Consider the following 24,563-nt stretch of genomic DNA (forward strand, 5'->3'; position numbering starts at 1 on the left):
TAAAAATGCCATCAACTTTTTTTTTTTAATGCCATCAAAGAACCTCAAAGTTTTAATGATAAAGTTAATATAAAGATATAACTAAGAGACAGTTTCAGGGCAAAAATTATCCCCAGTGTTAGCACAGTAAAAGAAAAAAGCCGAAGGATTTTTAAAAGATCAACATGAATTTACCGACTTTCACAAAGATGAAACCTAGAAATTGAAACCTTTACCAATCTGCATCTCTTTACCAGATAAGGAGAAATAAAAGTAACACATTGCTTCTAGGGAATTGCTACTACTGCACTGATTAATATAGAAACTATTTTGTACGAACTAGTTACCCTTCAGGAAGCAGGAGTTGCATTATACTCACAGCCTGTTTTTCCCCCTTTTATAAAATGTGATTTCTTGCACACGAGATTTAACAATTGTATGCCATCATAAAACATACACCCCTGAATGAATAAATTGCCCATCAGCTGGATAAGTTTATCTCTAGGGTGAAAAAACCCAAACAAACAAACCAGATGTTTTTAAAGATACATTTGCTAAAATTCTTGACAATCATCTAGAAGAATAAAATTTATTTTGCACAAATATATGTATTCTTCCCATATCTGACTTTTGGCAATTATGATGTTCATCCCGGGAAGCAAAACACAGCAGGATTAACACTACCTTCCTAAGTCAAATTGATTTCAAGTTCCAAATGCTGTGATAATTTTCTTTGTACCTTTCAAATTTCAAATTCCCCTAAACTGAACGGAAGCAGCTGGAAAAGCTTGCACTACCTTTATCTTAAAATTGTATTGCACCACAGTAGCTAAGATTTTCCACTGACAATAAATGCAGCCAACTCGTGTAATGAAGTAAAATTTCATTGTTTTCTAACAAATCTTACTGAAAACAGCACTAAGAAACTCATTTCAATACCGTTTTATGCCCCACGATGAACTAATGATAGTTCCTCCATAGATGAACTATCATTCATAGATGAAATGCTACAATCTCACAAGGGCATTTCCAGCAAATGAGTCTCCACTGGCTAAAACAATCATTCTAAACACTGCACTATTTTCAACTCCGTTTTCTAACCTTTTCTTTCTACCAACAGACAGAATTTGTGTTCGGTACTTATTTGGTAAGATAAACTTGAATTTTGCCCAACAAGTACGCTCTGGCTGCTGCTACATTAAACCAGCACAGCAACCCATCAATTAGGCTAAGAGATGCCAGCTAAGACTAGAAATAAGGTGCTTAAGTGCTTTTTAAAAATAAGAGTGTTTTTTTAAAAATAAGAATAGCACCTGAAACTAAAGTAAATATTTGATAACTCTGGCAAATTTTCACTTATTTTCAACTGTGAGTTTATATAGTACTGCCTATTATAGAACTAGAATAACGCTGACACTGATTAACATATTCAATAATTATGCAAACTTATAATTTGCTTTTTGACATTTTTTTTAATTAGTAACAGGCTGTACATTCAAAAAACTTAACAAACCAAGTTCTCTATTTAGTATCCAATCGAAAATATAACTGCAAAATATTACCTCTCTGTATTTTAACAAACAAGTTCAATCAAGTTGCTTGCTATCATCTGCATGGATGTTTTTGATACTCATTCAAAATCACTTACATGTCAAAGACACTGCATGAAATTGAAACCTTTACTAATGCCAAGGTTTGACCCAGGATCCAAAATAAATCTGCATGTACAGAGCCTTGTACCTACACAAAGCACCAATTACTTCAAATAAGGTTTTGTCTATGCACTAGAGTCCACCCATGTGGAGCCAATTACTATAGCAGGGCCATTATATGGTTCATTTCCCCATACCAGCTTGGCAAGAGGTGTACATGGGTGTAGGAAGTGCAAAAGAACTTTCACTAATAAAGTGCCTCAAACACACATCCGTGCACTCTAATATTTAATGTTACAACAAACACTTCTTCACTGGGACTAGACCATGCAAAACAGTAAATATTGCAGGGAGGTTTCCAATTTGAACAGTATTTTTCAAGGTTTTTTGCAGTCACCAGTAAAATACAGCTATCTTTTTTTTAAAAAGCTTGAATAATTATGCAGATCCTTAACCTACATAGCACATTTCTAACAATACCTGAGAATTCCTAAGAATGTTGAGAGGTTGCAGGATTTGAACAGAAGGTGTGAGAAAAATGTCAGAATTGCATGCTCTTCAAGTAGTATGTTTATATTAGCAGAAGCACTGATATTACTTATTGATTATGTCTGGTATCATTCCAGGTCTAAATGGGAAAGTTGTTGTTTGAAATAATTATTATAAATAGGAGCAAACCACTTGAGTATAAAAATCTCTCCCCCATTGGAAGTACTGAAGCTCCATCTAGAGGCTTTTCTTCCTCTACTGTCATTTGTGGTATATGTAATATCACCTAGAAATGTGAACAATATTAAATGTCAGAGGCTTCCTTTGTACCTCCTCTTTTGTTATTCATAATGGGTTCTTGCCCTGAACCTTTGCCTGGCAACACTAGCTCCTTCACTGCCATCAAGTGGTAAGAAACCAAAACTGAACTTAAAAATGTAAAATCTCAATAATCAGATTAAATGATCAGCACAGTAGGGAGATAACTAAAATTACTGAATACTGGAAGTCTTTATGGTTCTTTCCACTGAAGTTCTGGTACATCTACTCCAGAGCACTACAATGCTTCACATGATAAATTCAGCAATCGTTTTAAGTCTCTTTTTGTAAGGTTCATTTTTACTTCAAATTGCACAGAATAAACTCTACATCCATAATCCCCAACATTATATTTTTTTAAAAAAGGCATCACAATTAAAGAATTTTTAAGCAATAGTATACGTAATGCTTAACACTTTAAAAATATTTAATTTGGCAATTAGGAGGAATTCCATAACATAATTAGAAGGAACAGCACAAACATCTCCTTAGACTTAGTGTTGCCTATTGGCAGCATCTCAAAAGAAAGGGCGAAACAGCAGCCCATCTCTTTGCAGTGTGTAATGCAGCAAGTATGCAGCTATGTCAGTCTCTCCCTTTGTGCTCCACAGCTGTAATCAACTGTGGACATTTGTTATGTCGGGAGAAGTCTTAATGCTCTACAATCACAAGTGACCTACTGGGAAACCAGCTCACAACACACCAAAAAACTAGGAGGGTTTGACTAGATCAAATAAATAGGAAAAAGAACTAACAAAGTAATAGCAGAACGAAGCCAGGCTGCGAGACCTGGATTACTTCCATTTCAACCCCTCGGTGACTTATGGTCCTACTATTCCCATGGTTGCCCATAACTCCCACATATAGTGTTTTGACTTACAGAAATCCCACAAGGTCTCCGCCATGACCAGGAACACCACTAAAATAAACCTCCTAGAGCACATAGTGAAACTGCACTAACTGCTTCTATCTGCTCTTCCATGCACACAGACTTATTTCACTATGCTTTCTTTTCAGCAGTTATTCCAATGCAGTATTTTGTGCATGGCAGAAGATAAAGTACAAAGACTTCTTGGTGTTGTCCTGTTATTCAGAACAGTGACCAGCACAGGCAATAGAACTTAAAAATTCAACTTCTGCTACGAAAATTTAAAAACAGGAAAAGGAGTAGTTATCAGATTAAAATTAACAGGAAAAAAACAGTTTCTATAGCAGAGATGCTTATCATTACTTCATCGGTAAAGAACTATTGAACAATTTCTATCAAATCCTGTGTCTACCAGTCCACAGATTGAATCTGTTCTGTGTAAGTACTGGGTGGCCACTTACGTACTTCTGAGCAGAGCCAGCTCTCTGCTGAAAAGCAGGCTCACACAAAGCAGTCTGCTAAAACTTTGCCATTGGAAAAGCAACCTCCAGACAGCCAAACTTTCCAGCTGGAAGAGGTGAGTTTGAAAGATCTGACTTCTGCATTGCTTGTCCCTGGAACCCAGCCTGCTCATCCAAAGACACTTCGTTTATAGACCAGCAATTTTCAAACACAGTTGTGAAAAATCCTTCTTCAAAATAATAATTGATACAACACCTACATATTGAAACTGAGACCATATCAAGTATTTATTTGAGAATGACTTAAGAAAGCCACAAATAATAAAAATATATACTATGAAACTTCAGACAATTATTTCTTCTGCAACTTTGGGAAAGGAAGGACTGGACTGATACTGACAGGCAGAAGCAAAAATGGATTTTCAGAAATGACATGAGTAAGAAGAGACCAAAAACTAAACAGAAATCGGTGAACTAGCAAAGACAAAAACAAACAAAAAAGCAGCACCACCAACTAAAGTATGTGAGGATTAAAAAAATATTGGCAGGATTAAAAAAAAAGGAATATACAGGGGGACTGTAACATGCAGCCTAAAGCCACATGCAGCTTTAATATCAAGGCAACATTAGGTGCCTGTTGCTTGGCAATTCATCTCCAGGTCCAACTGAAAAGCCAGAACCAATTTTAGACAGGCATTTTAGTTACAGAAAGCACAGGGATTAGACAAAGAGGGTGTTCCTGAAGTAATTGAAATGTAAGTTAACCAGGGTGCATGCAACCACTTCAGCTCCTGAGCTGAAAGAAGGGACTGAATTTATGATGAGCAGTGAAAGCCACAGTAAAATTTGATGGCAGTAGGAATACATTTAAAAACAAACAAACCAACCACACAATAAAGAGAAAGGATGACCTCTAAGATTAAGAATGACAAACAGAAGACATTAGAGATTTAAAAAAAAAGACCACCTTAGTTTTTCCTTCCAAACATAACAGCATGTAGTTCTGATTGCAGATCTCTCAGAAGGATGTATTGAATATACTGATAAGAAAAAGTAACCAGAGAAAGGGTGCTTTAAAAGTTACAGATAAACCCATATCATATCCCTGATTGACAATTCCAGTTAATAAGAGGACAAAAAAAAAAGGAAGAGGAATCAGAAGACAAAATACATTATATACTCAAGCAGAACACAGAAGACTGGCAGACCATTCATTCTTTCAGCCTCTGAAAATTAGAGCAGAAAAACAAAACAAAAAAACCCTCACTAGCACAAAAGCCAAGGAAAGTGTCATCAATGAAAAGAGAATAATTATTAGCTCCAGAACTGCATTGCAGAAGGTTCCTAAGACATACTTACAAAGCCGTAACACTACTCAAGCACAGCAGTTCTCAGCTGCCACCACCAGGGACCTTGGCCACTGCCCTCATTAAAGAAACACACTCGGCGCTGTCTGGGTGAAAAACAAAGCTTCAAGCAAAGAGCAAGAAACCATTTACGTAACTGCCTCATTCTCCATCATTATTCTAGGACTGACAGTTTGAAGAAAGGGATTTCATTTTGGGGGGAGAAATCACCATGATGCCCAGTAAGCCAATGGCAGTGGAAATGGTAAACCTGTTGCCAAATATTAATCTAGAAAATTAAGCCATGGCAGGCAGGTCTAAACAGATCTGCTAGGAAGTTTAGAGAGAAATTAAGAGACTGTAAAAAAAAAAAAATCAGTATAGGTCACTCATTTTGAGTATTCATTTGCATCATTTCTGAGTAAAGAAAATAATGAAGCACAGCTAAAACAAAATATGCAGGAAGTCTACAGGAAGCATCAGCTTCCTTTTTGGGGCCACAGGTGTTTATTCTAGTAGTAGTTGGAAGGAAACCTGCTTTGCTCTCCTTTGTCAAGATGGGACTACCACTGGGACTCCAGAAGGAAGGCTGTGGCATAGAAACTGAGGATCAACTCATCCGAAACACTGTCAGGACCAGGCTTTGTGAGAAAATAGGGTAGGCAGTTCAATCTACACAGAAATCAAAGGACAGCATAATAAGCAAGATGCAACTTAAAATGTCATCAAAAGATCAGCAATGAATCTTTTGAAGACTGGCTCCTTTCCTTGGGCTACATTAGAAACTGTAGTGCGTTTTCCAGATTACTGATGATTGAAACTAAACACAATTTTAGAACATTCATATCAGGGCACATGCAATAATTCTTGCTAAAATCCCCAATTCAATATTTCCCTTAAAAATTTAATACAGAAGACCTCAACCCTGCTAGGCAATCAGCAAAAGTGCCCACAAGAGAGTTGCCTGGAGTGATCTGCTATTCCAAGCACATGCTGGCTCACCAGATTCTTCTGCTCTCCTTCCTCTTGCTAATGTGACTCAACAAAGTGCTATCCCACACAGTGTAACACTTGACTGAGCGATAGATTTTACACCAGTATAACTGATCTAGAGTATTTTTTCACCTCTTGCGATGACGTTTTTCCTTAATCAAGTCATTACAAGCCACCCCCTTGAGAAAACAAGTCCTGTTTTCAAGGTGCCTACTGCCACTGTATGAATCTGTTATTATTGACCCACAGTAGATCCCAGAGCACAAGCACTCAGCTGAGAGTCAGAACAGCATTTTCTAGACTGAACAATTATCTCAAATACTCTTAGTATAGGCTAGCAAAGAAATAAGTAACTTGTGATTAATTTAGTTACACTAAAAAAAAAAATCAAGAAACAAAATAACAAAAAATCCCCACAAAAGCAAAACCACAACAAAACAAACAAACACACAAAAAAACCCAAAAACAAAACCAAAAAATCACCAACCAACAAAACAACAACACCCCCCCAACAGTAAATGGGGGGAGGGAAGGGATCTGTTAATTCACACATTTCACAACACACTGGATTTTTTTCATATTTTGATTGTTCGGATACTCTAAGAATAATATCCTTCAGGGAGTCTTTAATTTTTTCTTTTGACCATCACTTCAGGATTTATACCATCTCATTTTAAGTGGCATAGTGGTTTCACCATATAACAGGACAAAAGACCAGATTTTTACCATGGGAGTATAATTGCTATTTTCCAGCTTTGCCAACTTATACCAGATACCACCATTTTAGGCATTCTTACCTTCACTCCTAAGTCCATTAATAGATACTTTTTGGAGGGGGGACTGATATTTTTTTGTATGTGTGAGTTTTCTTCTATCCACCCACTCCTTGCCAGTGGAGAGTTCAAAAGGCACCTCTATTTGATCAAATAACCCTTTAAGAACAATCAAAGTAATCATCTCCCCAACTTGTCCTGTGAATGTGACACTTAGGTGAAGAATGGCAATGACTATGATATATGTACTCCTTTCAGGCGTGCAGCCAAACAGTCTGAGACTCCACAAGCAACCCTTGTGTAAGCCAGGGGGGCGGGTGTTGGGCTTTATGATAACAGCAAGTTCTACAGTTGCAGCTGGAATGGGAAATAGTTTGTATATTTGTCTTGGCTGAATTGCAAAATATTGAATACCTGATCAAGATACAATTCTATCTTGACTGAGAAATCAATTTTTGAAAGCAACCTAGCCCAGTACTGCCTTTCCTGGCCATAGTATCAATCCGATCACGTCTAACCAGCTGTCATGTAAGGCTCTCATATCTCATGACAGCAGACAGGATAACCAATACCCTGATAATAATGGGATACCGTTAATTCAGTGACAGTGTCTTCGAGTTAATCTCCAAGAGAGCAGAGAAGCTACAGGAATGCATCTTACATATTCCAGAAGTGAAGAAACTCACATTTTACAGCCTTCTGCTTCCTTTAGGTCAGAAATTTAAGAAGATACCATGCCCCTATTAACAGTTGTCTAAATACCAGTCAGGTTTTCTCTTGAAAAAAATATTTTTTGTGTTAAAAATCTGAACTTTGAGGAAGTCAAACACATGGAAGACAAATGAAATTATGCCTTAGAAAGAAAGTACAGATATCCATATTCAATATTAAACAGTGTTTATATTCACAAATACATTTAGAAGAGAAGCCAACATTCTGCAATGAAAAATGGCAATCTATGCAAGGGCTCTTTTAAACAGAAGGCGTCCCAATTTACTTTTTACACTTCAGATACTACAAAATTAATGCAAGCAAATGTTTTGTACTGAAAACTTTTAAACATCATGATGTGAAATAGGAAGTGTAGTATCAAGATTTAAGTTCTTTATTGTTGGAGTATGATTTTTACTTCAAGTACATTTCTCTCCAACTCTATTCCATTTTGTTGGACAATGTAGTATGACCTAAACATTTTGGATTTAAACACAGTCTACTCAAACATACATCTTTGGAGACTGACAGTATTAAACACTATGGTTTTACCCAAAAATCAAGATGAAGGTAAGGCATATGTGACAAAAATCAGCTGGAAACTACATGATGTTCAATTGCAATATACTGCAATTTGCCATGACAGATTGGAGCTTTTAAGGGATGATCCCAGGTTCAATTGTTAAAGGAGCCCGAAATAGGAAATATTTATCACTAATACCTCTCCTATGAAATTGTCCATCTGAACTCTGCACCCAACACACTGTACCTATAAAGTTAGACTTCCTAGAAAATGCCCTCTGATTTAGTCTTTCATTTCTCCACACTTTTTTTCTAGCTACCGTTTCTTTGTGTTCTGAAACTTATCAGTGCATCACTTCAGACATGAAGATGTTAGCAAAGAGCACAGCCTACCCTAAATCCACATCTTGATAGTCAAGGCACATGCACAGCATGGAAGCAACGTAGGATTAGATACAGGGTTCAATTACTTTAGATAGCACATAGAAGGATGAGTTTATCGTGTCTCTGAACAATAAACAGATCAACTTTATTTAGAAGAAAAAGAAAATTACAGTTCTTTATTGTAAAAACTACAGTACTAAATAAAGTACTGTACGAAATAAAGAACTGTACTAAAACCTTGAAATTCAATACATTTCATTCAATGCAACTTTTAGCTTTAATATATCCAATTAAAGTTCCTGTATTTTGAACAAGTTCTCTGCTGAAAAATTTATCTCAGCAAGTTTCTACCTTTTTAAAATTTCTAGAAGTGAAGGTATTTCATAAAACCCTGTCATGTTTCTCCTCACAATGTCAGCATTCCATAGAAAACACAAAAATTGAAGTTCTCACTGTGATTTATATAATTGGAATAATGCAATACCAAAATTTTGCTTAAACCAGTAGGAATGAGCAGAGACATAGTTTGTATGTGGTACCATCAAAATTAGAATAACTGTAGTAAAATAATCTCGTTGTTTCCAAAACAAGACACTTGAGAACATCACAGTAAGAACCCTGCTGCAGAATTAATAAATCCAGAGAATTACTATGATACAAAGGAACAACTCTGCTTGAGTCTTAACTCAAGTAGTAATACAAATCAAAGCCCTCCATCTTACCTTCTGAAAACTACTGTCCAAAACAGTGTTAAGGCCAGTCACTAAAGCAAAGTGACCAGAAGCAGATGATTTATTCCTGAACTCCCTCCAGATCTCTCAGTTTAAGGCATGAGTTCCTATGAAAATGTGCTTAATCATTCATGCGTAGCAGTTAATCAAACAGGAAAACTGCGTAACAGCAGCTATTCTTCCCTCTCATGGTCAGTAACTACAAGAGCAATGTGGCAGATTTTTGTGCCAGTTCCATTAGAACTCATTGAACACATAGCTAAAAAAAACATGTTGACTACTTCTTTCCAAAATGTAGGACTTTTGTATTTGTCCAAGCAAACTAGAGTGGCAATTTATTTGATTTTTAAAACCCTTTTATTTCTTTAAATGTAACCAAAACGAGGATGCTACAGACTGCTTGATGATGAAACTATGAAAAGCTTCATTCAGGAACAAAGCTGTAGCCACACAATTTAATCATTTATTTAATGAATCTTCCCTGTTGGAGATGTTCAAGACATTCCCACACCAACACATTCTTTGCATTAGACAGGCCAAGAGAAGCTAATTCAGCTTGAATTAAATATACAGACATACCAAAGAGAAAAATTAGATGTTAAGAAGTCATCAGGATCATGGCTTTCACCTGAGACTGCAGAATGAAATTTAAATACAAAGCTGCAGACTTGCAGGTGAGGAAAGTAACTCAGTACTGCAAAAAATTGCCACCAGGGACCTGGCAGCCTGCCACACACACATTAGGGAAAAAAACCCAACCCAAACAGAAATGATCCTGGGAATTACAGACCAGAAAGTCTGTCATCCACCCTTACTAAAGGCAGCAGGTGCTATAAAAATAAAGTCATTGCAGACAGAGATAAATGAGGTCTATTGGAAAAAATGTTGCATAACTTCTGAAAAGAGAAAACCTGCCTCATCAACCCAGGCACTGGAGTGCATCAGCAAGGATAGAGAGAGGAGGTCCAGCAGACACAGTGCAGTCCAATTTTGAAAAAGCTTTTGACAAGGTTCCACACCAAAGGCTATCACAGAGACTAACTTGCCACAAGATGGGAACTCTGTACTATGTAACTGAGAGAGAATGTAAGACAGCTATACCTAATATTTAAATATAATACATAACTTACATACAGAAGAGGTCCATTCTTTCACGACTGTAAGCTGCAAGAAAAAACTGATTGGCTGATCCTCTCAATCTGTATTTTAACCATTGTTGAAATACTATAATCAGAGACAATCCAACATTCAAATTCATTATTTTGTTTTGAACGTTGCTGCATTAGCTTGTAGTGTTGAAAAGCTACTGAAGCAGAAATAGAAAAATACTCAGTAGAACAGAAACTACAAGACACACAGGTTACAAATTGACAGAAGAAATACCTTTTATTCAATAGACAGGTAGACTCAGGCTGGAAAAGATGTTTATTTCAAATTTTTAAGCAACTGAAAGGAATGCTTGAATTGAATAAGATTATTAATAATTCTTAATAGGAAATGGGAAGAGACTCCTATATAGGACAAAATTTTACAGACTTTCTTCTATTGTAACATTGTAGCAGCCACTGTTAAGACACAACATCGAGTACAGCAATTAATGACTGTAAATTGTCAAAAAGTTAACTGACATTCAGCTCTTCTACTCTCCCATGACAGTATTTATATCCCATAGAAGAACACTACAGGAATCACTATAAAATGGTGATTAAGAGTATAAAAGCTAGCCTAAATCAGTTTGAAATTTAATAAAACATTGATCAATCAGACTAAAAAAATAATTTGCAATATTTTCAGGGATAAGTAAAAACAATTATTGCCCCTTAAGGGAGAAGCTATTCATCCCAAATAATGCTGTTACACAGCTTTCTTGTGTCCTCACCAGCACCGAATGCTTCCTTTAAAAAACGAAAGTACTTTAGTGTTGAAGTCAGCAGATTTCAGAATTACAGCCCACGTGGCAAGACTCCTCTAGATCTTCCTTCTCTTCAGTTAGAAAAAGATTGCAGAGTGACTTTCTTTCAACAGCTCCTATGCATTTTCTGGTTTTCTCCGTAAGTTTTCCATATTAACACAAAGAAGGAAGAATTTCAGATCTATCAGAGACTGCTTATGAATTTTCTTCACTTCTCATCTGACATCAAGCACAGTTGGCAAGGCCTGCAAACCAGGTCGTTTAAGAAATCTGCACTTAAGCAATCCCTCATCTGAGAGCCCAGTAACACACAATCCTGCTTTTAACTGTGTTATCATTTGCACAGCTGTAACACACAGCATGTGTACAACACACTGCCACATACATAAAACTGTTTACAAATCACTTTTATACAGAGCTAGTAACATCCAAACAAAGTCAACAGACAAACAAACAATACACAAAAGAAACCCAGAAACCCCAAATCTGCTCATAATTTAGGGAAAACCTAAAATTTTAGGCTGCAGGGAAAAAATAAAAAATGAGAGAAGCAAACTTCTAATCTGCACAGCATCTAGCTAAGCAAAAGCCCAAACACTAGCAAGCAAATCAAAAGCAAAACTGCAGGTTTTCATACGTTGTGTGAATTTTGTTAGCCCACTAGGATGCTGTGGAAAGCCAAAACATTTTAGATATTAAAATGAATAAAAGGAGGAAACTAATGTATATCAGACCCATTCTTAGAGATGAAAAAACCTTTGTTATCACTTCTACTCTCATTCTTACTGGCTCAGCTGCTCAACAGCACCACAGGCTCTTTGTTACCATCTCTGCTGAGAACATCAGAAGAACCATCCCAACTAAGGAACATTTTATAAGCTGAATTTTAATTTTATTCCTCAATTTTTATCACATACTTAAAGTTAAAATAGCACCATAGATAACTGCAAACATCTCCTTTAAAGCTACAGTTTTCTCTAGATCTGATCAGAAAGTCACGTTAATCTTAATTGCAAAATTACTCTCGATGGAGTATAAAAGGTTTATCATTCAACAGAATGAACTTAAGGCTGCCTCTAAGGTTTTTCCTTAGACAACTTTACAGACAAACATCTGACCGCAATCCGCAGCAATCAAGTAGCAAAAGGCCACCAGGAAGTTGTTTACAAAACTCCACATTAGATCAATTATGTCACTGTTTCAGATACCAACACAGGCACACGCAGGAGAACTTCAACAAAGGAACAAGCATCAGACACACAGGCTTGTGTAAGCACTAGAGGCCACCAGCAGAGGTTACCTACCCTTCCTCATCAAGAAATAGGTCACTTCCAGGTCTAGCACAGAACTTCTGGGGGGAAAAAACAGCCCACTTTTTATTTCTGCAATTTGAAAATCAAGCTATTATGGATACATCCTTAAAGCATTAGTGAAGAAAGAAGTATAAAGAGAAAGAGCTAAAACATTATTGCTGCTGCAGACAGAAAAACAAAAAACCACACAATTCAAGACCAGTTGTTTTATCCTTTTCACTGCACTTTGCACACTATTAGTTCCCTTGGGTTCCCAAATATAGTAGTTTCCTATCGCTGTATGTCCTTCTACACAGCAAGAAAGAGTATAACCTGAAATAAATCAGGAAAGTGTTATATGAATGAATTGTCAGGGAAAGTTAAGAGTGAATGTCTTTAAAACTACTTAAATTGGTAGATTCTGAAACACTTTTGTGTCTTTAAGAAAGGAAACAACAGTGACAGCAAGAAAAAACCCTGCATTTGCTTGGACAACTTCCAAGCAGAAATTTAATAGGCAATAATACAAAAACCCCATTTTTATGGGAAATGCAAGCTTTACATATCTAGATGTTTCAATCATTTTTATATGCAACAAAAACATCAGGGCAGGGCACTTACAGAACAGAATACATTATCTGTCAGCAGTTTACCTGGAAGTTCAAAACCAAAACACACAAAACCCCACATTCTGCACCATCCTCAGTTACAGTTTGAGCAGTTTTCATTCCTGCTTCTCTGTGGTACACAACTGAATTAAATTGTGAGCAATTAAACTACTCCGGAGTTTGGAACAACTTTGTTCGATAGGATCCAAGTGAATAATTGCAATGATGGCTTCACACAATTTTAATAATTTGCATTTTTTAGGAAAAGCAGAGTCTCCAGAACTGTTGGAAATCTCCGTTCCATGTATAACTTACAAGTAACAGACTCAAATGGGAGGTTTTAAACCCTGAAGGGATGCAGAATTGTGTCGCAATAGCACACTGAGAAAAAACACACAATTACTTTTAGGGAATGAACTGAGATTACAGCTAAAGCCACTAGAAACAAACCTGGATTTTCTAATGTTATTTTTGTTTGAACTGGTACAACGGGACTGTGCTAGTTAGAACAGCTGGGACCAGTTCATCACTGTATGGGTATAACCCAAAACTGTGTATTCTATAGCCTTCCATGCCATTTCCCAGAACCTGTTATCAGTAGACCATTTACACCCTCTGCCCAGAGCAGCCTGACTCCTCAGGCTATAAACTGGGTGTTAAGAGGCCTGGGAGATAGGAGGGTGCCCCCTGTCCTCACCCATCCTGGAAATCCCCGCCCTGAGGGAAGTACTGGGCATTCCTGCCTCAGCTGGAGGATATAAAATCTTGGAGTCTTGGAACTTTTTTAACCACTCGTGGGATCCAGAGGAAGACTGCAGCTCATCGCTCTCAACCAGACTGCAACCACCACTCGACTGGACTGCAACCACCACTTTTCAACCAGACTGCACCAGCACTCTCACCAACAGGTTTTTCCCCCTCTCCTTTTACTTTGGACTCAGGGGGCCCAACAAACACCACTCTGTTCATGCCCCAGGGTGCTGGGTTATACATTTGGGTTTTGTGGGTTAAAACCAATTGTTTGTCTGTATAATCATACTTATTGTATTATTTTATTAAATTGTTATTCTGACTTATAATCTCTCTTTTGAGTTGGGTTCATTTCCCCTGCCGGTTTACCTTGAAACCAGCACATGGAGTGTTACTGCCTCAATGTTGACAGTACATTTGTGGGCTTAAAAGAAATGAAGTTTTAGGAATTACAAAAATCCCTCACTGTCCAAAGAAAGGTCTGCTACTACTTTCACCTAGCTGTATATTAAATAAGTTAATTATTTTTGAAAGTTTGGAGCAAGAAAATTGAAACATATTTCATCTTTCCAATCGAGAACTCTGATCTTGCAATTGACAGTGGATTAAAATCCAATGCCTTCCAAATTAGATCTCCTTAACATATATTTTGAACAAGATGCAGAAAGCACTCTTGCAACAGGCTGAGACCACGAGACATGATGTTCAATCACCACCAAAACAACTTTGCTCCCTCAAAAATTAGTAACTGAGACACAAAGCTGTTTCATGGCTCCATGTCATTTCACAGCACAAGACTTTTGAAGGTCACAGTGAATATCCTATTTGTCATGCAAGACAAAATAATCTTACAAAACAAAGCAAGAATAGCCTACAGCTTGTAGGTTTGACACAATCATCTGAAGAAGTGATGTTATAACCACGTGTGCGAAACTCTGTCTTGCCAGATCAAATACTTCCAAAGCTTGGAAGACTGAAGCACTATCACCAAAACATTTGCAGATGATGCACACTCCATGAGTTTAGTAACACTGCACCCACATACATTAACCTTAAAAAGCAGCAGGAAGGAGAACAGTCTGAAGTGTTAGAAGAGCAACCAAAATGTGTCTATGGAGTGTGATCCGGCTTGTCACTGGAAAGAACAAACAAACTGCTGAGTTTCTGGGCTATCCCTTCTTATTTTCCCTTCCTTGCCGTACTTATGTGCACCTCGCTTGCCAGGGAAGACAGAACTGTATGGGTACAGGAAGGCTGTTCTTGATATAGCTCTCCCTCATATGCTGCTTCTCACTTGAGGGGACTACTTTGTGTACTCAAAGCTCCCCAGAAGAAAAACAGTTTTATCTAGAGTTTTTTTCTGGACAGTAACCCATTCAAAGCCAGAACTACAGAACTGCCAGATGATACAACACTAAGAACTCCAGAGATTGCCATTCTTTATGAAAAATAGGTAACCAAATCTATGTCCAAGAACTTTACTTACATAACATATGAATTGACAACTTTGGAACTGCAGTGATATATGTCATGCCATCAATCAATGCACTTGCATAAAACAGACTATGGAAATCCTATTACCAAGAATTTTCTTCAGCCTCTAGTAATGTTTCATAATACCATAAAAGCCACACCATTTGTTGTGATGTTCATTCATGGTAAGGTTCTTACAGGGCAATGGCAAGAGGTAAAATTCTATGTCACCCATTTACAATAAACTATAGTCTTCTTAGCGCATTTATCTCATTTTTTTCAGTGCAGACCAGGAGTGCACGTACAAAGCAAACTTCATCATTGTACCTACTGTCTGCATATCATGAAACAGTCCTAGAGTGGATCAACAGGATCCCTTTGGGATAGAATAGACCTGTAAGATGTGAAACCAGGAGCACAAACACCACGCTTCAACACAAACAGGCACTGATTCCATGCATCCAGCCTGGAATTAGTTCAACAACAACAACAAAAAAATCTCTGAAATGCAAACAGTATAGACACCAATTCCTCAGCACCAAACATTGCATTCTACAGGCACAACCCTGTCAGATCCTACTACTTGACACAGTAGCTCCTCTGTTCCAGCGTTCCTGAAAGAAGTCTATTAGCCCAATACATCCACCTCATCTAGAGAGGTTGTGGCTTCCCACAGCCAAAGAAATCCAACTTCTTGGTTTTCTTGCCTTGCACTTTCTTGGAGTTGCTAACATAGCAACACCTCAGAGGCTGTCAGACCAAAATCAGGTTTTGTACACACAGTTATGACTTTGTGCTGCAGCATCATCTAAGAAATGCATCGTCTTGCAATGACAGGGATATAACAGTTAACAGTAAAGCCACACAAACAGATTAGAGCCTGCTTCAAAATAAATATCATGCCACAAGGAAGGCATAAGCCAATACTGAGGAAAATATCTCTTTCAACATTTTTCAGGGGTTATATGTTTATTCACAGTGTTGGCCAGCAAGTCCCACTCATGTTAATTCTCCCTCAGGAATCTGAGGTGTCAGGGTCTCTTTTGCTGCCTCAGAGGTACTCAGGGAAACTTCCTCTGTTTGCTTCTATACACTGCACAGGCCTAGCAGAACTTTCAATATCCATGCCCTTATCTGATTACCAGTGGAAGCCAAAGCCTTATTCAGACATTCCTTGGTCCTAATTGACACATGACACACTGCTCCATGCAGGTCAATTCCGGCCACACAGCTCATGCATTTTAACACATCTTCACAAACAACATTTCCTAATAATTTCTTGATTGGATCCCCTGTATCCAAGAACTGTACCACAAAGTTTCAAAAGACATTCAGAGGCCTGTAGTACCTTCCATGCTGCAAGCACAAAAGACTGGAGGAGCAGGTCATTCCCCTGAAGCCATATTAACAAGGTATAATCAAAAGCATATTTTGGGAAGGAGATCCATAGATTCAACTGATGCCAAGTTGATTCATCCAGAGAGTATCATATTTATGAAGGTATCAGCTACTGAAAGCTGTAAAAGACAATAAAATTAACTTGACCAGTTTCTTTGTCTACTATACAAGATGGTAGCTCCTCAGATCTTCCTACAATTTTTCTAAGAAGTTGACATCAGATTTGTATGTTCACATTCTCAGGTAACAGGGTCATCATATTACTGAGTCTGCATAGCCTCTGGTTTAATTGTGCTGCTTTAACTGAGTTTTTAGATGAACACTATTTGGTCCTGATCCCCTTGTCAATTTGAAATTGGCTATATTGAAGTGATTACTGAAATGATTATTACATCTGACCTGTCAAGAGTTTATGGTTCTATTTTCTTCAGTAACCACCTGAAGAAAAGCATAGGGAAATGTAACCTTTTTCTCAAGCCAAAGGTTATCTTATCTTCCCATTCTGCTAGGTCAAACTTCTTGAGAACAGCAATGTTTTAAATGAGCCATTTAATTTAATCACATCATCAACTTAAGACACAGCAAAAAAAGAGAAGGTAGAGCAATTCCCACATCATTCAGAACAGCAATAGTAACAATGTAACAATGCAACACTTTTTCTTATGCTATGTTACTATTAGGCCAGATAAAAAACCCAAATGGATAGTTTGTGTCCTTGTACAAAAATCAGATATTTCTTAATCTAGGTGCTCAGACCTAACACTTGGGCATTGGACAAGATGGGCCCTTTCAACCTGGACCATTCTGTGAGCATTTGCAGATTCCTCAGCCAACTCCTCCTTGAAGTCACCACTACAGTCAGTTATTTAACAGCCAAGACAGTCACAATCTTACTCTTCCTTTGTCATTCCACATTCACAATCACAGCAAAAATCGCTTCCATTACATCATAATCTGTCTCTGCCATTGATCTCAGAAAATACTGCAGCAGCTCCAGCCTAACACCCTAGCAGAGCTGGATGAGTTACTTGACAAAGCCAGGAGGCTTTCATAAGGCCCTTGAAATGACAAAACACAAACCCCATACTGTTGCAGCCATAGAGCAGAAATGAAACCAAAAATCATAATTTCTCTCCAATCTGAGTGAAAAATCCATCAGACAGAGGCTTCATCAAAGCAAGCTTGAGAGCTACAGGACTTCCCACAATGCCTTCTGCACTTTGTGAGTTGAGGTCAATATCAGCTTCTGACATTGCGTATGAGTTCAACAAGCAGTCAGTGCCACAACTCTCCCATCAAAACCTAAGCTGCTTTAATGCCTTAAGGAAGCACTGAGTCATTCCCTGTATTTTTTTCAAAACACGAGATGACACATTTAGAAAAAATCTGGCAGCCCTGTGTCTGCTAACAAACACAGTTGAGCATCAGTGTTTCAGATGTAGAAGTTACATCCTGCATAAAGAAGCAGCACTCCCTACCCCCAGAAGTACGTGAAGGAAGAAGGAATTATGAGGACATGATACAAGGGAATGAAATAGGAACAGGTGGGGGATGGGACAAGCAAGCTTTAATGAATGGAGGATAATTAAACAGTCCAAAGGCATGGCCACAAAGGCTATTGTCACACACACTGTCTCTCTTGTACTAAAATGCCAAGAAAACCACCTAAGCACAGGGAATAAAATCACTGGCACCAGAACTACAAAAAGTGCATTCTAGTCAAAAGCATTCCAGCCAAAACAATAATGACATAAACCATAATATTAACAAATAGCAGAAAATCTGAAGAAACATGCAAACAGTACATTGAAACATTATGGTAAAAGGCCCATAACCATATGGTTAAGACACGTAAGGCAGGATAGAGCACACCTGAGATTTGGGCACTTCCCTCAACCCCATCACAAGACCAGTTACCCTTCTCATGGAAACTCAAACAGCTGCAGCTGCCTAGAGAGTCACTGCAAATCAAAATCCTGCTCCAGGATCTTGTTGGAAGTTTCAGGTATATCTGGAGAAGCAAGCAGCAGGAACAAGGATACAGAGTGAAAGAACCTCTACGCTTATATAGCATCTTCCAATGCTTACAAATTCCTATTGAAGCTCAGCTTCAACACTGTGTCCTGCATTACAGGACTCATAGGTCTATTCCACTGCATGTGCAAAGCATCCCACGTTACGTACACTTCCAGGCTATAATGACATTATGAGTGACTACTGTATACTTTTAACAAACAAAGCTTTATTTCATTTGTGTTGGACTTCCACCACCTTTCTTCTTGCTTGCACTTTACAAGTCATATAAAAGTTCTCCTTTATGATTAGAAGTGTGAACTAGCAGAATATTTGCTTGCTAAAATTAATATATTTTGCTAAACACACAACACAAGGTACAGATTTGGCCCTAGAAAACAGGATTGTGGAAGATGTTAAGAAAGAGTTGCATACCAGATCTGAACATCACTTACTGGAACACACAAAGTTTTGGGTCCCATTATCTAACACTAAAATTGTCTTTGAGAAATTAACATCTAGATTTTTACACTCGTGAAAGTGAAACTTGGGTAGCAGTGTTTGCTGTGCTACATATATATATGATGGTATATACAGTATTCCATAGTATTTAACACTGGTGCTTAAGAAGGAGTAAAGGAAAGAAAGAGATGAAACCGAGTCAGGATCCCTCAACTATCATTAACAACCACAGCCACTAGTTTCCAAAACCAGACCCTTAGATATTGCAGACACCTTCTCTCTCTCTATAGAGACAGCCCTAATGAAAAGCACCTGAAAATACAGCCATTATTCTCAAAAACTACAAGAACTACATTAGAATAAACTTCAAGGTTGTCAGGGAAGGAATTCGAATAGAAAGATCACTCACCAGAATGTAGCACTGAAGAGAACGTACTAGGCGTACAGAATGTACTAGGAGATAATGAAAGGATGTCTTTTGGGGACTCTGGGTGAAGTAACAGATTATAGAAAATGGTATATTTCATTATTGAGGAGAGGAACACTGACTGGAATAAAGAGTAAAAAAAATTAAGATGCAGGAGGAGATATTAAGCAAGGTCACACAATGAGACCTTCTAGAGAGAAGGCATCATGCAGGAGCCAGGACAAGTGATACAAGTAAAACATGCCAAGTGTCAGCAAAACTAGCAAGTGCATCTAAAATATACCCAAGAACCACGGCATAAAAGTGTTTCTAACAGGAGTTCCTGTCTTGACTACACTGACATGAAAATTCGCCGAAGGTGTGTAATAAATAGTTTAGGATAATCTTAGGTGTTAGTTATCAAAGAGAGGTGAAAGCCATGCACAATAATCAAGATACACGGCAAGTAAATAAATGTAACAATCTACAAGGCACTACCATAGCAAAGGATCACAATCTACCACATGGCACCCGTGAGAGAAAACATGAGCCACACCACCTGGCAATGCACAATCTGAAGAAGATAAGAAACCAGCAGCTATACAGAATGAGGGAAAAGTGAAAAACAGCCATACTGACAATATGTATGGGAAGTGGAAGAAGCCCAGAAGCTACTTCTGTCTGTCTGTAGATGCATTTGGAGAAAAAGAGATACATTCAGAAGAGCAACAGGCAGTAGAACACACAAAGGTACAGCTGGAGAGGGAGCGCTGATTTATGGTGGGGCCAGAAGGATAAGAAACAGAGCAGTACCTGAAAGAGAGCAGAGCCCCCGCGGTGGGAGGGAAGAGACGGGAAGCGACAGAAGCGCTGCCCCGAGCCTCGGGAGCCGGGGCTGGGGGCCCCGGGCAGGGTGCGGGTGGCAGCGCCAGGCGAGCAGGCGAGGGGCCGGCGGCGTACCCGGGGCTCAGGGGGAGCCGGGCAGCCGTGCCGGGGATCGCGGCGGCGGTGACCGGCGGGAGCCGCGGAACGGGCCAGGGCAGGGGGCGGCGGGGGGCGGGCTCGGTCCCTCGCTCACCTGCTGAACCCCCAGAAAGTCGTAGAAGTTCCGCGGCACCTCTTCCACCAGGTCGAAGAGCTCCAGGTCGCCGCTGTCCCAGGCGCGGGCGCGGGGCGCCAGCAGCGCCAGCAGCGCCAGGAGCGGCAGCAGCCGCGGGCGCGGTGCGGGCCGCGTGCGGGCCATGATGCCGCCGGCGGTGTCGACACCGCAGCGGTGCCGGAGCGGGGACTCGCCCAGGACGCTGCGCGCAGGCCGCGCTCGCCGCGGCAGCCGCTCCGCACTGAGGGGACGCGCCAGGCCCGGCCCGGCCCCGGCAGCGGCGGCTCCGCGGGGGGGGGAGGGGGCTCCCCTCGCAGCCAATCGCCGCCTCCGCCGGCCGTGACGTCACGCAGCCCGGCAACCGCCGGCGCTCGCGCAGTGGAGGGGCCGCGGGGGGAGGGGGAAGGGGAAGGGCGCCTCGGGCACGAGCCCTGTGCGCGCGCCGCGCCGCCTGCCGGCCCTTCCCCCCCCGCGCCCTTCCAGCCGGGAGAGCCGGGCGGGAATGTCGGGAGAGCCGGGCGGGAATGTCGGGAGAGCCGGGCGGGAATGTCGGGAGAGCCGGGCGGGAATGTCGGGAGAGCCGGCAGGGATCGGGAGAGCCGAGCTAGGCCCGGCCCGGTGCTCACTGCGGGCGGAGAGCGCCGGGCAGCGAGCGGCGCCCGTGGAAGCCCGGTGCCCGTGGGGCTGCGGGGACCCCGCGCTCCAAATCGTGTCTCGGTTTTCTGTCCTTTATTAACTCCCGAGGTGTGGATTTGATTATTGTAACCTGTTCTACCCTAAAATCGCTCCAGCGTATTGTCGGTATCAACCCGATTTTTCAGCTGGTTTTCCCCGGACCTTTCGTTCTTTCCTCTCTTAAATTAATATGAAATGTTTCACGTTGAACGTTAGATGAGAAATTAGATGGGAACTTAATGGGTGAACAATACAAATTATCAGCATTAAATCACTTTTCTCTGGCACGGTAAGACTCCTTGGCACACCCCATCTGTTTTGTCTCTCTCTTAGCTAGGCCTGGTTAGTAACTCACTATGGGAATCTTCTAAGAAAAGATGGATTTGCTCATCCCAAAAATATCCATGAACTAAATCGAGTTCAGAAAGTAGTTTTTGCAATTAAAAAAAAAAATCTCAAATGCCAATCTTGTCTGTGCCTGAATTCACCTAAGAGGAGCTGGGCACCATTTGCAAAATCACTGTACAGTAGAGCACTGCCTTGGATACTCCATGGGAATAGCAAGATGTGGCTTTGAAATACACTGATTAATTCAGAGTAAGGACTTGAACCAACATAACCATTATCAATTTTCCAACTCATAAAGTATAGAGTAGTCTTAGATATTCTCTTCTATTGAAACTGTTCCCTTTTGTATAAACTATTTAAATATTAATTAGATTGATATTTAAACTCATGTTTCCATATCCCATATGCATGCCCACTGGGCTTTTAGGATCACAATTCTGCCTCCGGCTCTGCTTTCTGAAAAGACACCTAAACCCATTTGCCAGGAAATATAATTTAGCCAACAGTGTCTTATGTAGACCCCTTTTAATTCACCCTTCTTAAAAAGGAGCACCTAACTGTTAATTCTGATCATCTTAAAAAATGTTCCTCCCACTTGATCATAAGGGCAAAAAAATAATCCTTTTCTAGAGAATGACAGAGTACAGAGAAAGTCATGGTCTAGTTAATTTATCATCTGCTTTGTTTGGCTGTAGTAAGTGAACCTGCTATAGATCAGTTTCTTCCCACATCCTTATTTTCTTAACATGTTCTGTTTTGCACACCAGTATCCAGAGCATAAATTTGTTGACTGGTATATTTACATTCTCCTTGCATTCAAGCCTCAGGCTTTATTGCAGAAAAATACCAGCTTTGGATTCAAACAGTTACCTACTCATTAGGTTGTAGAACAAAGTTTAAAGATGCAAAGTACCCTCAGAAACCCTCAGGGGCATCTGAAGAGTTCAATAAAGTAGTGGTATTTTTAAACCAGGTGAAAGAATTTTTAAAATGTGAGATTAACCCTAACTTCATTCCCCTTAATAAATGTTTCCAAATTCTCCTTTCCTTCTGACTAATTCTGTATTTTCCATATCTATTTCCCCTTGCCTCATTATCTTATAAGCCTCCTTAGTTAAGCTAATCTAATGCAATGATCAGCCTTGAAGAGAAGCATTTGTTATTTTTCACCTTGATCTTATTTTTCACCATTTGGAATTTGTTATGAAAAATGACCCCTTTCAAAATCCACCTCTGGCTGCTCTTGCTGAAACTGTTAAAATAGCCTTCAAAAAACCTGATAAAAGCAGGGCACCTATTCCATTCCACTGAGACTAGGAACAACTGTCCACCAATTGCAGGTGGCTTGTGGCATCAATCCTTCTGAGAACACAGCAGATGATAGCCATTTTGAAAGAAATTCCTCTGAATTCTTCAGATAAATTACGGTTTCTTTCAGTCAAGAGGAATGAGAATTTAGAAAGAATAATAGGAGAAAAAAATGCAGTAATAATAACAGGATTATGATTATTTAAAACACATATTTAAGATATTTCTTACATTTAAGTAAGCATAGTTAAATTATCCCAACTGGTTTTAACAAGGGGAGAAATTTAAATACTTATTTTTATTCCGCTCCTTAAATCATTAGAACAGAAGGCCTAGTACTGCATGGAACAATTCTAAAAAGGATTTTTAAAAATTTCTAGACTATGAGATTAGTTTAAATGTTTCCATTAAATTTGTTCTGTACTCCAAGCATAAATACTGAAATTTTGTGAAGAAAATGTTAAAAATGCTATTAAAAAGCTGTAAGCACCACCATAATGACATATTATTATCTTTTCATTCTTCTGTTTTCTTCTTCATGATGGTGAGTCATTAGAGTCCTTCCCCCTTCTCCAACACTTCAATTAATCCAAGTTACACTAGGCTTCCCCAACATAAAATAGTTAAATTATAAGTCAGTTCTCTCTCCTGGCTTCAGAGAAAGACTTAAAATATAAAACAAACGTAATCAAATTCAGCAGTGCTTGGCTTTGCTATGAGCCTGCAACAATACAGGTGAGAAATTCCCAGTGACAAGTGCAATGGCTGGTGGGTGAATTGGGTGACCAGTGAGGACAACTTAAATCTCAGTACTTGGCACAAAGGTAGAGGGGGAGGTAGAGGATTACACATGGCTTTTTCATCACTGTCTAAAACTACTCCTGTTGGGAGGTATTAGTATTTTTTTTTTCCTGTGGCTCAGACATGACATTTAAATGGGTAGAGGATCAGAGAAATGTTTCAAATCCCGTATGTAGTCCCTGCAGATGGGACAGCTCCTTTAATTTTGGCATTTTCCTTCTGTGCTCCAAGTTCCTCTGCACACGCAGGCAGGTGTCACTGAAATCAGGTCCACTTGGCCACGCAGCTCTACTTTACAAACCGTAAGGGAAAGAAGCATATACAGAAATAATTTGTTTAAATAAATCTCTGTTCTGACGCTAATTGACAGTAGCACCCAAGGCCCGAGGCATGAACCAGTTATTATTAGCGTTTTTAACAGCACTGAAAGACCAACATGCTTCATAAGCCCAGCAGGATTCACACGATCATATTCTGAATAGCTAAACAGCCTGCGATTTCGGTGTCTCAAATGAATAGCAGACGTCTAGGGGAAAGAGCTTATTAAGGGACTACCCCCTTTCTTCCGAAAGATAAAGCCTTATCTCGAGCAATTCAAGAGCCTGACTGCTCTGCAGTCTATTCCAGTTTTCTATTCCGGCAGTTTAGTTTAGGTGCTCGGCATGGGTTTGTACAGTAACAGTAGTTCTCTCTCCTAACAAAGCTGGCTTAAGAGTTTCCTGCGCCCTCCCCCCAGCCCAGGCGTTCGTTCCCACCTCTGAGCCACTGTTCTCTGCCTCCTCAGCTGTGCT

At 39.5% G+C, this 24,563-nt stretch overlaps 1 protein-coding gene across 1 annotated transcript in view; it reads right to left on the reverse strand.

Moving 5' to 3' along the window:
* Positions 1–20,905, reverse strand: part of DNAJC1 (DnaJ heat shock protein family (Hsp40) member C1) — a 107,470-nt gene extending 86,565 nt beyond the window's left edge. The window contains exon 1 of the mRNA XM_064635149.1: positions 20,620–20,905. Within this exon, the coding sequence (XP_064491219.1) occupies positions 20,620–20,784 (165 nt within the window). The 5' untranslated portion in view covers positions 20,785–20,905. The remainder of the gene's footprint in view (positions 1–20,619) is intronic.
* Between the last annotated feature and the right edge of the window lie 3,658 nt (positions 20,906–24,563).

The sequence above is a fragment of the Pseudopipra pipra genome, chromosome 1 (genome assembly GCF_036250125.1).
Source record: "Pseudopipra pipra isolate bDixPip1 chromosome 1, bDixPip1.hap1, whole genome shotgun sequence".
Classification (NCBI taxonomy): Eukaryota; Metazoa; Chordata; class Aves; order Passeriformes; family Pipridae; genus Pseudopipra; species Pseudopipra pipra.